Source organism: Podarcis raffonei, chromosome 10, assembly GCF_027172205.1.
Source record: "Podarcis raffonei isolate rPodRaf1 chromosome 10, rPodRaf1.pri, whole genome shotgun sequence".
Taxonomy (NCBI): Eukaryota; Metazoa; Chordata; class Lepidosauria; order Squamata; family Lacertidae; genus Podarcis; species Podarcis raffonei.
In genome coordinates, this window is record NC_070611.1 from 63,427,590 (window position 1) to 63,440,908 (window position 13,319).

Genomic DNA, 13,319 nt, shown 5'->3' on the forward strand with positions numbered 1-13,319 from the left:
GTAGAAAAAAGCCGTCGTCGCCGCCCGCTACTGGAGAAACTCGCTTGCAAGCCGGAGCTGCAACGTGTCCCGTCGGCGCTCGCTTTGCTGGGCTATTTTTTTTTTTTTGCAGAGCTCTGCTTCGGGAGCGGCATCTTTTGGAGACGTCAGAAGGAAAGAAGCACCCACCAGCACCCACACGTCTCTGCAAGCCGTCCACCTTTTCCTCTGTCCACCTTTAAATTTTGGGGATTGGGCTGCATTTCTCCAGCGCAATGAAGGTAAGATTTGGAGGAAGCGATCGTGCGCAGCAGCAGCTGGTTTTGCATCGCGGGAGGGTGGGAGATGCGCGTCCAGGAGCCCCGGCCACGTTTGCAAACACACACACGGGAGCCAGCTCACACGTTTCGGGCCCCGGAGGCAGAGAACGATTGCAGCTTCTGGGCCGATGATCCGGTTCCAATTGCGCTTCTTTGCTCCCCAGTCGTATCCATATGGGCCAGTGCTGAAAAATGTATAGGCTCTGAGGAAACGGGGGAGCCACCCGCAATTTATTTATAGGAATGCCTTTTTTTTTTGCATTAGTTCTTTAAGATTTTGAAGGTTCCTTAAAAAAAAAAGTGGCGGGAGTTTAAGGGTTAAAACCCCGAATTGCATTTATTCATTTTTTCCCCCAGGCATCTTGCACGTTCAGTGGCTTCCCCTCCAAATACAGCAGCAGAAAAACAACAGGCAATTGCAATGACTAATTCGGACTGGAGGGTTCCAGGGTTTATTCTGGAAAGAGCTATATTGTATATACAGTATGTGTGATTTAGTTTGTTTGTGTGTGCGATAGATATGCATTTGTGTCGGATGCTGCGATTTGTGGGGCCCCCGGAGTTTATTTATAGATCTTAGCTCTGCAGTCAATTTGCATGCTCCGAATCAGGTCATCGGGGAACGGGAGAGTCACTGGTTGTTGACGGGCACCCTCCGTGTAAATGGGAAGATGTGAGCTGGCCACTCCGCAGACGTGAGACCCTGCGAGTTACGTATTTCGCTTTTCTCCCGCCTCCCCCAACTCAATCTTCTCCTGCAACCGAGCTTCTCTGACAGATGTGTTCCAGATCCTGTTTCCTTTCACACATTTCCTCTGCTCTGTTGAAGGGAAGGGGAAGAAATTCTCATCTAAACCGCTAATGTGCACCTTTTAAACTTCCAGGATGGCTTGTGGGTATTTGGGGTGGGAAGGGAGGAGGCAGTAACTTTATACCCTGGTGAACAGCTGAACCCCAGGAAGTATTGGGGGGGTGAGCCTGTAAGTAAGAGACCAGAGAAAGGGTCTGTATTCACATAAGTGTCACTGCAACTTTGAGCTGCGTGTCATGCCCCTGGCAAGATGGGCCTTGCAGGCAGAAAGCTAGCTCCTGAGCCAGACTCACATTGGGATCCCTTCTGCAGTCTTAGGTAGAAAATCAAGGTTGCCACCTTCTTGTTCTTAAGGGCTGTGCTACTGTGCCGTTAACAGCTGGCTGAGAGGCATTAATAAGTCCCTGAAGCTTTTCCTCCCAAACTTCTCAGGAAAAAAAGCTTTGCCTGTTGAATTTCAGCCTGCCAGGCTGCTGCCAAAGTCTAGGGCAAGGCTGGCCACCATGCAGCGTCGCATATGCAAAGTACGGAATGCAGAAGTGACCAATCGGACCTGCAGCAGAATGTTGCCATGTGGAGTACTCCTGTTCAGGGCTCCAGCCAGCCATGCCCTCTTCCAGACTATTCCATTCCATCTCCCTCCCCCAGCACTCCTTCCACAGTCGGTTAGCATCCTCAGTCCTCGTTCATAGGACTTAGCAACCTGTCCTATACAGAGTCAGGCCATGGGCCCATCTGGCTCGGTATTGTCTGCGCCAGGTATCATCAACCTTTTAACCCAAATGTGTGTTTGGGGACCCATTTCTTACTCTTCCTCCATATATTTGCATGGCAGTAGTGCTCCTGTTGCACCTTGGATCAGGCTGTGTTGATCAGTAGAACAGAAGTACTGTTTTGGGGGGACAGGAGGTGGGCGGGTATGGAGGGCTCTCTGGTCCTGAATGGGGTAACTGTGCCCCTGAAGAACCAGGTGCGCAGCCGGGAGTCATTTTGGATTCACAGCTGTCCATGGAGGCGCAGGTCAATTCTGTGTCCAGGGCAGCTGTCTACCAGCTCCATCTGGTACGCAGGCTGAGACCCTACCTGCCCACAGACTGTCTTGCTGGAGTGGTGCATGCTCTATTTATCTCCTGCTTGGACTACTGCAATGCGCTCTACGTGGGGCTACCTTTGAAGGTGACCCGGAAACTACAACTAGTCCAGAATGCGGCAGCTAGACTGGTGACTGGGGGCGGCCACCGAGACCACATAACACTGGTCCTGAAAGACCTACATTGGCTCCCAGTATGTTTCCAAGCACAATTCAAAGTGTTGGTGCTGACCTTTAAAGCCCTAAACAGCCTTGGTCCAGTATACTGAAGGAGAGTCTCCACCCCCATCGCTTTGCCCGGACACTGGGATCCAGTGCCAAGGGCCTTCTGGTGGTTCCCTCACTGAGAATCCAAGTTACAGGGAACCAGGCAGAGGGCCTTCTCGATAGTGGCACCCGCCCTGTGGAACGCCCTTCCAGCAGATGTTGAAGAGAACAACAACTACCAGACTTTTAGAAGACATCTGAAGGCAGCCCTTTTTAGGGAAGCTTTTAATGTTTGATGCATTACTGGATTTTAATATTTTGTTGAAAGCCGCCCAGAGTGGCTGGGGAAGCCCAGCCAGTTGGGCGGGGCATAAAAATAAATTGTTGTTGTTGTTGTTGTTATTACAGTGGCCTGCACTGACTGGCAGCAGCCCTCTGGGGTTTCAGACAGGTGTCTCTCTCATGGGTCTATTTGGCCCTGCTGGGGTCTGAACCCGGGACCTTCTGCATGCAAAACAAGTGTTCTGGCTGTGAGCTACGACTCTCCTTTCAGTTGTTTGGGTTTCCCTATCTTTTCGCTTTCTTTATTTGTTGCCATTTCTACAGAACTTAGGGGCTCCTTAGGCCTGCTAACACAGTGCGCCCACCCCTTGGTGGTTGGACAGTGCTTCTTGGCTCCCCGGAGATTTGGGAGTTGCTATGAGTATATATTCAGGTGTAGCCAGCTTGGTGCTGTCCAAATATTGAACCCTGGTTTTTCTTATGCATTGACCAGGCTGGCTTGGACTGATGCGAGTTTGGAGCCTGGCAACATCTGGAGGGCACCGCTTTGCCTATTTCTGGTATATATTATTTGGGCGCTGCTCAGTTGGCCTGCAGTCTTCGTCAGGCTCAGCTGATGTGTCAAGGGTGCTATCTAACCAAAGGACTGGACTTGTACCATTACAGATTGTCGTAGGTGCTTGCATGATGGAATGTTCCATTTATTGGAATGAGGGGGGGGGAGCCCAATAATATTCATACACATAGAAAACTTTGTGTATCAGAGAGGTGGCTGCATAACAGCTAGCTTTCTAGAAGCATGGAAATACAGGGGGAAAGGCAAAGTTTTTTTTGAGGGGAGTACCATCACATCTCTTTTTTGCTGCCCTTGGCATCCATATTGTGCTGGCACCCGTGGCACTTTTTATCAAGATATGAATGCTGGCACCTCCTTTTATTTTTACCAAAAACAAGCACTGGAAATAGTTGTTTGCTTCAAAGAGCATTCGGTCATGATGTGATTGAATCTGAAGCGGTCCAGACCAGATCAGGCTTATTCCCTGATTTGCCGTTTATGAGGACTTGTTATCTGAAAGTCAAAAGTCTTCCAATATTTGCAAATGGGGAATGGAAGAAATTGTTCCCAAAGAATAGCTCTATTAATCTCTACCAGTCAAAGGAGTAGGAAACCCCTTGGCATAAATGAATTTTATTTTATTCATTTCTATACCGCTTTATATATTTTTAGGGAAACGCATCTCAAAGCCTGTTTCCCACCTACATTAAGACATCAAACAAAACAATCCAGAATAAAACAACCGAAAGAAAAGTATGAAGTATACATTCAAAGCGACTTAGTTAACTGGAAACCAAAATATTATCAAAATAAAACATGACAGAGGTCACAACTACAGAATGCACATTTAGCACAGCAAAATTATCTTAGAAACATTTCAAAAGAAAACATTTCTAAAGGAAGTAAAATAACGCACATTGAAAGCAATGCAAACCAGCAGGAGAAATAAAAGTATTATCATAAGTTTGCAGAGGAAATAACAGTGTGTAGACTAAAGCTCAACTTTGTCAGGTGTGTGAAATGAGATTGTGAAGTGGGTGGCCGGGCCATACAGGGGATATTTTTTGTGAATAAATCAATTTGCAAAGTGAGCTTAAAAGTTAACATTAATCAGCATCTTCCATATCCATCCATGAGGGCAGAAGTGCATGTTATGTGATTCTTTGTTTTTTGCTATAATTCATGGAGGTTGAGGTGGTGTTCTGCCTCAGCTGAACAGGATGCTGGACTACATGAGCTTTTCTGATATGCTCCAGCAGGACTCTCCTGATGCCCTTACACTTTGGAAGATTCACACAGAGAGGGAGGCTTCTAAACTCTTGCATTGATTTTCTCCACTGAGAAGTACCACCTCCTATTGCATTTACCCGAGGAAAAGATTCTAGTCCCAGTATCTTTTCCCCCAGTGGAGACAAAAAGCAGCTTTTCGTTGGTGTCATTTTTTAAGCAATTATTCCCACCCATCTCCCGCATTTTGCATTGATCTCAGGAGTTGTACTGCATGCTGTTTTTTCCTCTCTTTTTAAAATGTTTTTATTAAGTACCGTATTTCTCGCTCTATTGGACGCAGTTTTTCTCCTCCAAAAATTGAGGGGAAATGTGTGTGCGTCCTATGGAGCGAATGCAGGCTTGTGCCATAGCCGCGCACAACCCATCCGGCAGGGAGAGGCTGCACGGGGCTATGGCTTCTTTAGCCCTGCGCAGCCTCTCCTGGCAGGGAGAGATTACGCGGGGCTAAAGAGGAAGCCAAAGCAGCGAGCATGATCCATCCCGCTCGCTGCCTTGGCTTGTGCCATAGCCGCGCGCAACCCCTCCGGCAGGGAGAGGTTGTGTGCAGCCTGTACGCTGCTCTTTGGGGCTGGGGAGGGGGGAGATTGATTTCCCCGTCTAAAAACTAGGTGCGTCCTATGGTCCGGTGCACCCTATGGTGCGAAAAATACGGTATTTTCTTGGGTTACAAAAGTACACACAGCATCTCTGGTCCTTTCTACAGACCAGTTATTATTCTCTTGTTTTTTGTTAATATCGTACACGCTGCCTAGGATTTTTAAAAAAATAATTAAAGGCGCTATGACAGAAATATTGTTTAGTAAACTGATTAAGGATGGGCAGGGGAAGCATACAGGTATTCTGCAGTAAAACAGCACAAGAGGAGAAGGATGGAAGAAACTGTTTTCCCCCAGCCGCTTCTTCTCGGTTGGATTGATTTCCCTCACAGGGTCGTTGTGCGAGCAAAAGGAATTCCGCCTGTGCAATTCAGCTTCCTCTCCTTGTCTGCACCCTGTGTGCTTTCCTCACCCCCCAACTCCCCAAAAAAGAACCCATAGAACATATTTGGAGAGAGGGGAAGTTATTCCATGGGAGCAACAGCTTCCTTGTACACGGTCCACTGTCCTTCCACTTAAAATTGCAGATGCATTTTTAGTTTTTGAAAATTATCCTGGAAGAATCGTGGGGCTGCACATAATCTGGGATTCCGCTCTGAATGAAAACAATGGAAGTTCACAAGGTGCAATCATTTTTGTCAGCAATCCAATGGATGTAGGTATGCCCAGGTATAGCCGGTCCTAACAAGCTCAGGGTTTAATCTCTGCAAGTCATCAAAAGCGAGAATCATTAGTTAGTGTTTGTCATGGCAATACCAACTTCGGTACGGTCACAACAGGGTGCAGTGCCAACAGTACCAAGAAATAGTTTGAAGCGACACAGAAGTCAACTTTGGGTTACCTGTGATGGAATGTCCTGCCAACAAGATAACGGGATAAGAAAAGCTATGTGAAAGTGTTTGGGAGAGAAATTGCCAATTTTTTTGCTGTACTCCCATTTTTGCCGTTGCTCTTTGAAGCACCCATGTAGAATGCCCTCCCTCTGTAAGTTTTGGGGAGAACATCATGCCACGTTTGCTTTTAATATATTGCTGCATGCTGGGTTCTAGACCTTAATTCCCTGGCACCAAATGCTAAAGGTAAAGGTAAAGGGACCCCTGACCATTAGGTCCAGTCATGACCGACTCTGGGGTTGGGGCGCTCATCTCACTTTATTGGCTGAGGGAGCCGGCGTACAGCTTCCGGTCTTGTGGCCAGCAGGACTAAGCTGCTTCTGGCGAACCAGAGCAGTGCACGGAAATGCCGTTTACTTTCCCGCCGGAGTGGTACCTATTTATCTACTTGCACTTTGACGTGCTTTCGAACTGCTAGGGTGGCAGGAGCATGGACTGAGCAACAGGAGCTCACCCCATCACAGGGATTCGAACCACCGACCTTCTGATCGGGAAACCCTAGGCTCTGTGGTTTAGCCCACAGCACCACCCACCAGCTATCTATATCAGGGACAGAGAGGCTATGTTGTTGGACTCCAGTTCCCATTATCCTTTACCGTTAACCATGCTGATAGGGGCTGATGGGAGCCGGAGTCCAACAACATTTGGGATAGCTCAGCTGGTAGAGCATGGGACTCTTAATCTCAGGGTTGTGGGTTCGAACCCCACAGTGGGCAAAAGATTCCTGCACTGCAGAGGGTTGGGCTCCAATTCTATGATTCTAGTATTCTATTTAGAGAACCACAGGATCCCCCAGCCCTGATCTGTGTCCATAAGCTCAATTGCTGTGCTTCACGTGTTTCTCCTTATGAATGCAGGGTTGCATGAAATGCAAGTTACACAAATTTGATTTTCAGCAGGATAGACGCTAGGTTTTTGGAGAGGTGGGGGAGATTTTAGGATTGTGGGAATGTACTGTACTTGATTTTGTGTGTGTGCTTGAACCTTAAAGTCCACCATTGGAGACGTGAGTCTCAAAACCATGGCTGCCTCTGCATACATGAGGCACAGATGCTTTGGTTGGCAACTACAACTCATGGGAGTTGTAGTCCAGAACATTTGGAGACCATCAAGATGGGGAAGGTCGTTTTGTGTTAGCTGCTGTTTGTCCATCAGCGAAAAGCAACAGCTTCTGAAGTCCTGCTGGGCACTTAAGAGGAGGAGGAGCATGAAAATCCGTCTGGAGGCTAGAATTGTTGACCATGGTTTAGTGTTTCGTCTGAAAGCATCCAGCGTATATCAAAGGACTCTGAGCCCTTGGAAAACTCCTGTATGAATGCTAAGCATCGTTGCTCTCATCCAGAAATCCAGAGGTGCTGACAAAATAAATTTGGAACCCTCCTGACAATATTAAGCAATAACACAATTATGAAAAATGACAAGCTAAGGCCATGCCTGTCAAATTGCAGTCAGTTTCTCTCTTATTATGACTGCTTACTCAGAAATGATAGCAGTTGTCTTATTTACATCACTACCCCAGCTGAGTCTCTGCCCTTGCAAATCCAAGAATCCTGTCTCAGTTATACAAGGACCAGCAAGTCCCAGTTTCCTTGGAATTAATTGCTTTGTCTCGCAAAAGTATCCATTAAGAAACCAGGCGATGGAGTAAAACGCAGGGCGCTCATCCTCTTAAATAAGCCATTATTATTATTAGAGGTTAAATTGACTTTCCTCTGTTAGAAGGACTTTGGCAAATATTGCCATATGCAGCTGAAAATGAAAACGCGCTGGCTTTGCTTATCTGAAAGATAAGTGCCTCTCCCTCTTCTTTCCCACATCAATCCAGCGAAAACAGAGTTTGGGGATAATCAAAGGTTTTTACTAGCTTGCTTTATCTGATTTTAAGAATCTTAGCACATCCGTGTCTTTCTGCATTTGATGCCCTACGTTCTAGAATCTCAGAGTTGCCTTCCTTTGATGCTTACTGTTCGTACACAGAATTTAAATGCAAGATCAAATAGTGCTTTGGGTATATGATGGTTGCCTGGTCTGCCAGGGCTGAGTCTTTTTCTGATGTGGTGTGTGATATTTGAGGGGGGAAACCCCAGTAAGCACCTGATGATTCAGGGTGACCTTTTTCTGCCAGGGCCACATTGCCTTGGAATGATCTGTCAGGGGCCGCATGGCAGGTGGGTCTGGAGCTGAAACTGGGTAGGGGCAGAGCTAGAGGCAGGTGTGATTCCCCTCTTTACTCTCTTCCTCCTTGTCACCCACATGGGGTCAAAGGTCAAATGAAATGGGATCACAGGCCTCAGATTGCCCACCCCTTATTTAGTACACTTCTCCATTGGTGCCCAGGGTACATTTCGCCATGCGAGTCAGGCGCATAGGAATAATTTTTCCAGTGAACCCCATAGATGCGGCTTGTAGAAAACTCACCCAGACTTGAGCACTGAGTCATGCTTAGCAAGGCAGTGGAGGGATGGGGAAATTGCTGAAGGAGTTTCCACTGGTTGCTCCTGTTCTTGTTTGCTGAACTCAGTCTGATCCACCAAGGCCCTGAGCCTTACAGAAGAAATTGTCCCTTAACTACGAAAGGAGAAGGGCCAAACATGGTTGCTTAGGAAATTTCACCTGCAACTAAGCCCCACTGAACCAGTGTTAGAAACTCAGGCATATAAGCTAGGCACCAAATGGCTCCTTAAACCAGGGTTAGTTGCCATTTTGGGGCCAGACAGCTTGAAAGCCATATTTTTCAGTATGACGTTTTGGTTCCTGAAATTCATTCTGATTGTGCAGATAAAATATTACAGTTAGAATTGTACAGGATGAGTTGCTTGCGAGTGAAAGCAGTCAAGATCTAAGGATCCCCAGGCATGCACCTCCAGATGGTGGAGACCTCAGGCAGCATCCTGGCACCCGGTCATCTTCACTTGGTCGCAAGTAGCCGAAAGCCAGGTGCAAAATGTGCCTGGCGAATTTCAAACACTGCTTTCACCTTCAACTAAGCCCCACTGAACACAGCTCCCAAGGAACCATGCATAGGATTTAGTGCCTTCTTAAAACACATTGGTGCACCACGATTCTAGGTTTGTTTACTTGAGAGACTGAAGTTAGCCCTATCCTATTTCAAAACACACTTGCTCGCTCTGTGAGCAGAGATGCTTTTGTAACAGGGGCCCTTTTAGTGCTAGGGCAGAGCAGGGAGTAGCTACCCAGGCAAACTTCCTGTTGGGTTATTGCAGACATAAATGCAGCCAGTCCATTTTGTTTATGGCCTCCTCTCCCACAGCAATAAAAATTTAACTCTTTTTGGAAGGATCATTCAAGCAGAATAAACACAGCAGTCTGGTCCACGAAGACGGGCTCTCGGCATCTCTGCACAGCCATTCTTGTTTGACTTCACGCTCCATGGATTTGCGTGCTTGGCTGGTTGCATGAGTTACCCAGCCTGGAATGATCATAAATCCGTCCCTCACCTGCCTCTGACAGGTGTATTGCAAACAATACTCCTGGGTACAAGACGTTTTGCTGCCCTGGAATTTTAATGGTGGTAGGACTGTGCTTGCAACTTCGACTCTTTTATTATCTTTAAATATAAACCCGAATCTTTACGGAGGGAAGGTGGAGATCTGCCCTGATAGCTGCTCCGAACATTGCATTTGTTGTTATTGACGATCGTATCTTTCCTTCTAATAGCAAACTCAGCCGATTAAGTGACGACATAATTGTTGCCCAAACAGGGCAGTCGATGAATAAGGGGTCATGTCAACATGCTCGGAGGCAGAAGTACGCTGCAGATGTAGTTCCTCCCTACCAGTTCTGGTGGAGTCATAAGAACGTAAGAAAAATCCACTGGGTCAGGCCAGTTGCTCGTCCAGTCTAGCATTCTGTTCACACAGCCGCCATCCAGATGGCTGTTGGAAGCTCACAAGCAAGATCTGATCTCAAGAGCCCTCTCACCTCTTGTGACTTCCAGCAGTTGTTACTGAGAAGCATTTCTGTCTCCAGCCATGGATGCAGAGCATAGCTGTCATGTCTAGTAGCCATCCACAGCCATCTTCTCTCTGCATTAATCTTGTTTCCTCTCTTCTCCCTTCCTCTCACCAACCTCAGAATAAGACAGTGTCCTTATGTTCCTATGGGCTGTTGTTTCCATGTAACATTCAGCTCCCAGTAGTGATGTATGGAAGTGAGAGCTGGACCATAAAGAAGGCTGATCGCCGAAGAATAGATGCTTTTGAATTATGGTGCTGGAGGAGACTCTTGAGAGTCCCATGGACTGCAAGAAGATCAAACCTCTCCATTCTGAAGGAAATCAGCCCTGAGTGCTCACTGGAAGGACAGATCCTGAAGCTGAGGCTCCAATACTTTGGCCACCTCATGAGAAGAGAAGACTCCCTGGAAAAGACCCTGATGTTGGGAAAGATGGAGGGCACAAGGAGAAGGGGACGACAGAGGACGAGATGGTTGGACAGTATTCTCGAAGCTACCAGCATGAGTTTGATCAAACTGCGGGAGGCAGTGGAAGACAGGAGTGCCTGGCGTGCTCTGGTCACAAAGAGTCGGACATGACTAAATGACTAAACAACAACAAACATTCAACAAGTGTGCTGTCTGTGTGCCTGAGCTTCACAAGTCAACAAGTGTGCATCCTTTCAAACACTTGTGCATGTTCAGAAGCAGCTTGTACCTGAGTTCACTCTTAGTGTCAACAAAAGACTCCTGGTCCTTATTGCCTTTTTGTTTCTTGTTCTGAGTTGTTAAGAGAGGAGGAGCGTGTCTTGTTTGTCGCTCAGTGGTACAAAGAGAGAATTATCTGCATATAGGAAGTGAGATTTATAGGCCAACAGGATGCAGAGAGCAGCTTTAATATAGTTGCAGTTTTTGCCCCTGTTGTCACACTAGCAAACAATGCAGTTGTTAAGCAAATGGATTAATGCCGGGTCTGACAAGCAGGTCAACAAAAGAGACACTTAGAGGCTCTGTTCTCCGGTTCGGAAGAGTGGAAATGTCTCCTTTGGCCACTTCGTTCTCTCTGCCGCTGCCGCCACCGACTTGCCCCAGCAATTCCAAAGCAAGTGATGCTGATGCCAAAGTAGGACAACCAATAAACAGGTTTTCGGAAAACAGGCCCCATGACCCAAGTGTTAAGAGGTATATTTCAGCAGGAGATATTCAGCAGGAGACACCGTCTTCACCACACGGTGCTGGAATTCCAAGTAAAAACAGCAACTGCTTTGCATCTGTCCCTCTGTGCATGCAAGGCAACATCCCTGACCTAAGCTCCTGGGTCCTCCAAAAACCAGCAAGGACTCAGGGCAGGCTGGCCGCTCTGGATACTGCTTTGTAGCAGGCAGTGGCCTGGGATTTGTGATTATCTGATTTCCAGGACCACAGGAATTCTGAGCCACTGGTTTGTGGCTTTTTAACCTCTGCCATAAAGCTGCTGTGCGAGGTCCCCTGAGGAGTCCAGTGTTAGAAACTCAGATATTATAAGTTAGTGGCAAATGGCTCCTTAAACCAAGGTTGCAGTCGCCAAAACAGAACGTCTATCTGCCATTTTGGCTTGGTTGGTGCTGACACCACATCCTTTTCAGTATTGGATTTACTGTATTTGCCCAGGCATTTTAAGAGTATGGTATTTTTTAACTGGTTAAATTGTTTTATCCATAACTGTTGGCTTGGTTTTCATAACTCATTTGCATTTTTAAATTCCCTTGTATACTGCCTTCGATTCCATCCCCCCAAAATTAAATTTTAGATAAAATGAACAAATTCTTGCACTAATTGCACACCTCCTCCCAACTTGCAGATAACAAGCAACGTACATATTGTTGCATGCCACCCCAATCTCCGAGCGATGCGAGATTCCAGGGATTCCAGAATGAGGGGGGCAGCGGAGATTGTTGTGTGACTTTAGGATACGTATATGGTTTATTTGCACATTAATAAAACCTGAGCCTACGCTGGAGGGACTGACAGCATTAACACCCCAGAAGGTCTGGCTTCTTCCCATAGCCACAGCCTTGGATTCTAGCAGAAATCAAGCATGGCTCTCCCTCTCTGCCTTCTGCCAGCCTCTAGCCTAGCTCACCCACCCATCTCTCTGGCTTTTGTCTTCCTTAGTGCCAGCCAGGTGAGAGAGTGGGACTAGCCATTTCGCCTCCAGCACAGAGCAGCTTCCGTTGTCAGACCAATGGCCATGCTTAGACCCTTGCCTGTCAAATTCAACAATGGAATCCCCCATTCGATTTTAACCCTTGCTGGGTCCAATGGATTTAAAGGGACTCAGGCACCTTACAGCCTAAACCCCACCCACCCGCCCCTAAAAAAAACAACCCCTCACAACAATATTAATTTCCTCTAAGGCAACACTTTCTTGGCTGGCCTCATCTGCTTAACTTAATTGCTGTGCTGAATAACTGCTGAGACTGCTTGTAAAGATTTAGGGCTTGCATAATTCTGTAATCCATTCTTGACGTTGTTAATTAAATGGGCTGAGGTAGGAAGAGATGGAAGAAATGGTGAGGTGGTTTTTCATAGAAACGTAGAATTGCAGGGACCCCAGGGGTCATCTAGCCCAAGTCCCTGCAATCTCAAACGCGGTCCCCCATCCGATTTGAAACCATACTGGCCCCTGCTTAGCTTTGCAAAGGTGCTCGCAGTTTTACTGCTGCTCCACTAGGTTTCCAGCATCTAATAGCCATCCATAGTTTTCTCTCCTCTGTGAATTTGTCTAATCCTCTTTTAAAGCCATCTAGGTTTTTGGCCAATCTTTGTCTCCTGTGGGAGGGAGTTCCGTAGTGTAACTGCTCTGCATGAGGAAGGATTTTCTTTTATCTTCCTGGATCTTCCAACATTCTGCTTCTTTGAATGTCCTCAGATTCTGATATTATGAGAAAGGGAGACAAGCTTTTATCTCTATCTACTTTCCCCAAGACATAAACGTCTATCCTCCTGACCTTTTCTCTCAACTTCAAAGCGCCTTTGCTGTGTTTATTCAAGGTGGCATACCCAGTTTCCTCCCTCCTCATTTCATCCACACGCCAACCCTGTGAGGTAGGCGTTCGATCCAAAGTGACATTTTCCACCTAAGCGTCAAGCCCTGGGCTGAGGTGAGGGGGAAATGGACCTCTTGAATCAGCACCTCACAGCAAACACCATCAGTTTACTGCACAGTTTGGGATTTTTCCCCCTGGAATATTTCTTTTTGCACCCATTCTATGTCAAATGGAATTGGGGAGAGGATATTCATCTGGGTCTAGCTTTGCAGTAACCTGGATGTAGTCCTGGGCTTCTTCAGATCCTTTTTC

General features: G+C 46.9%; 1 protein-coding gene across 3 annotated transcripts in view; it reads left to right on the forward strand.

The window, feature by feature from the left end:
• BCAT1 (branched chain amino acid transaminase 1) overlaps window positions 1-13,319 on the forward strand; it is a 68,109-nt gene continuing 54,790 nt past the window's right edge. For 2 of the 3 annotated variants that reach the window (XM_053407462.1, XM_053407464.1), the window contains exon 1: window positions 1-260. In XM_053407462.1, coding sequence (XP_053263437.1) covers window positions 255-260 — 6 coding nt within the window. In that variant the 5' untranslated portion in view covers window positions 1-254. The remainder of the gene's footprint in view (window positions 261-13,319) is intronic. The other variant, XM_053407463.1, reaches the window with a different exon arrangement.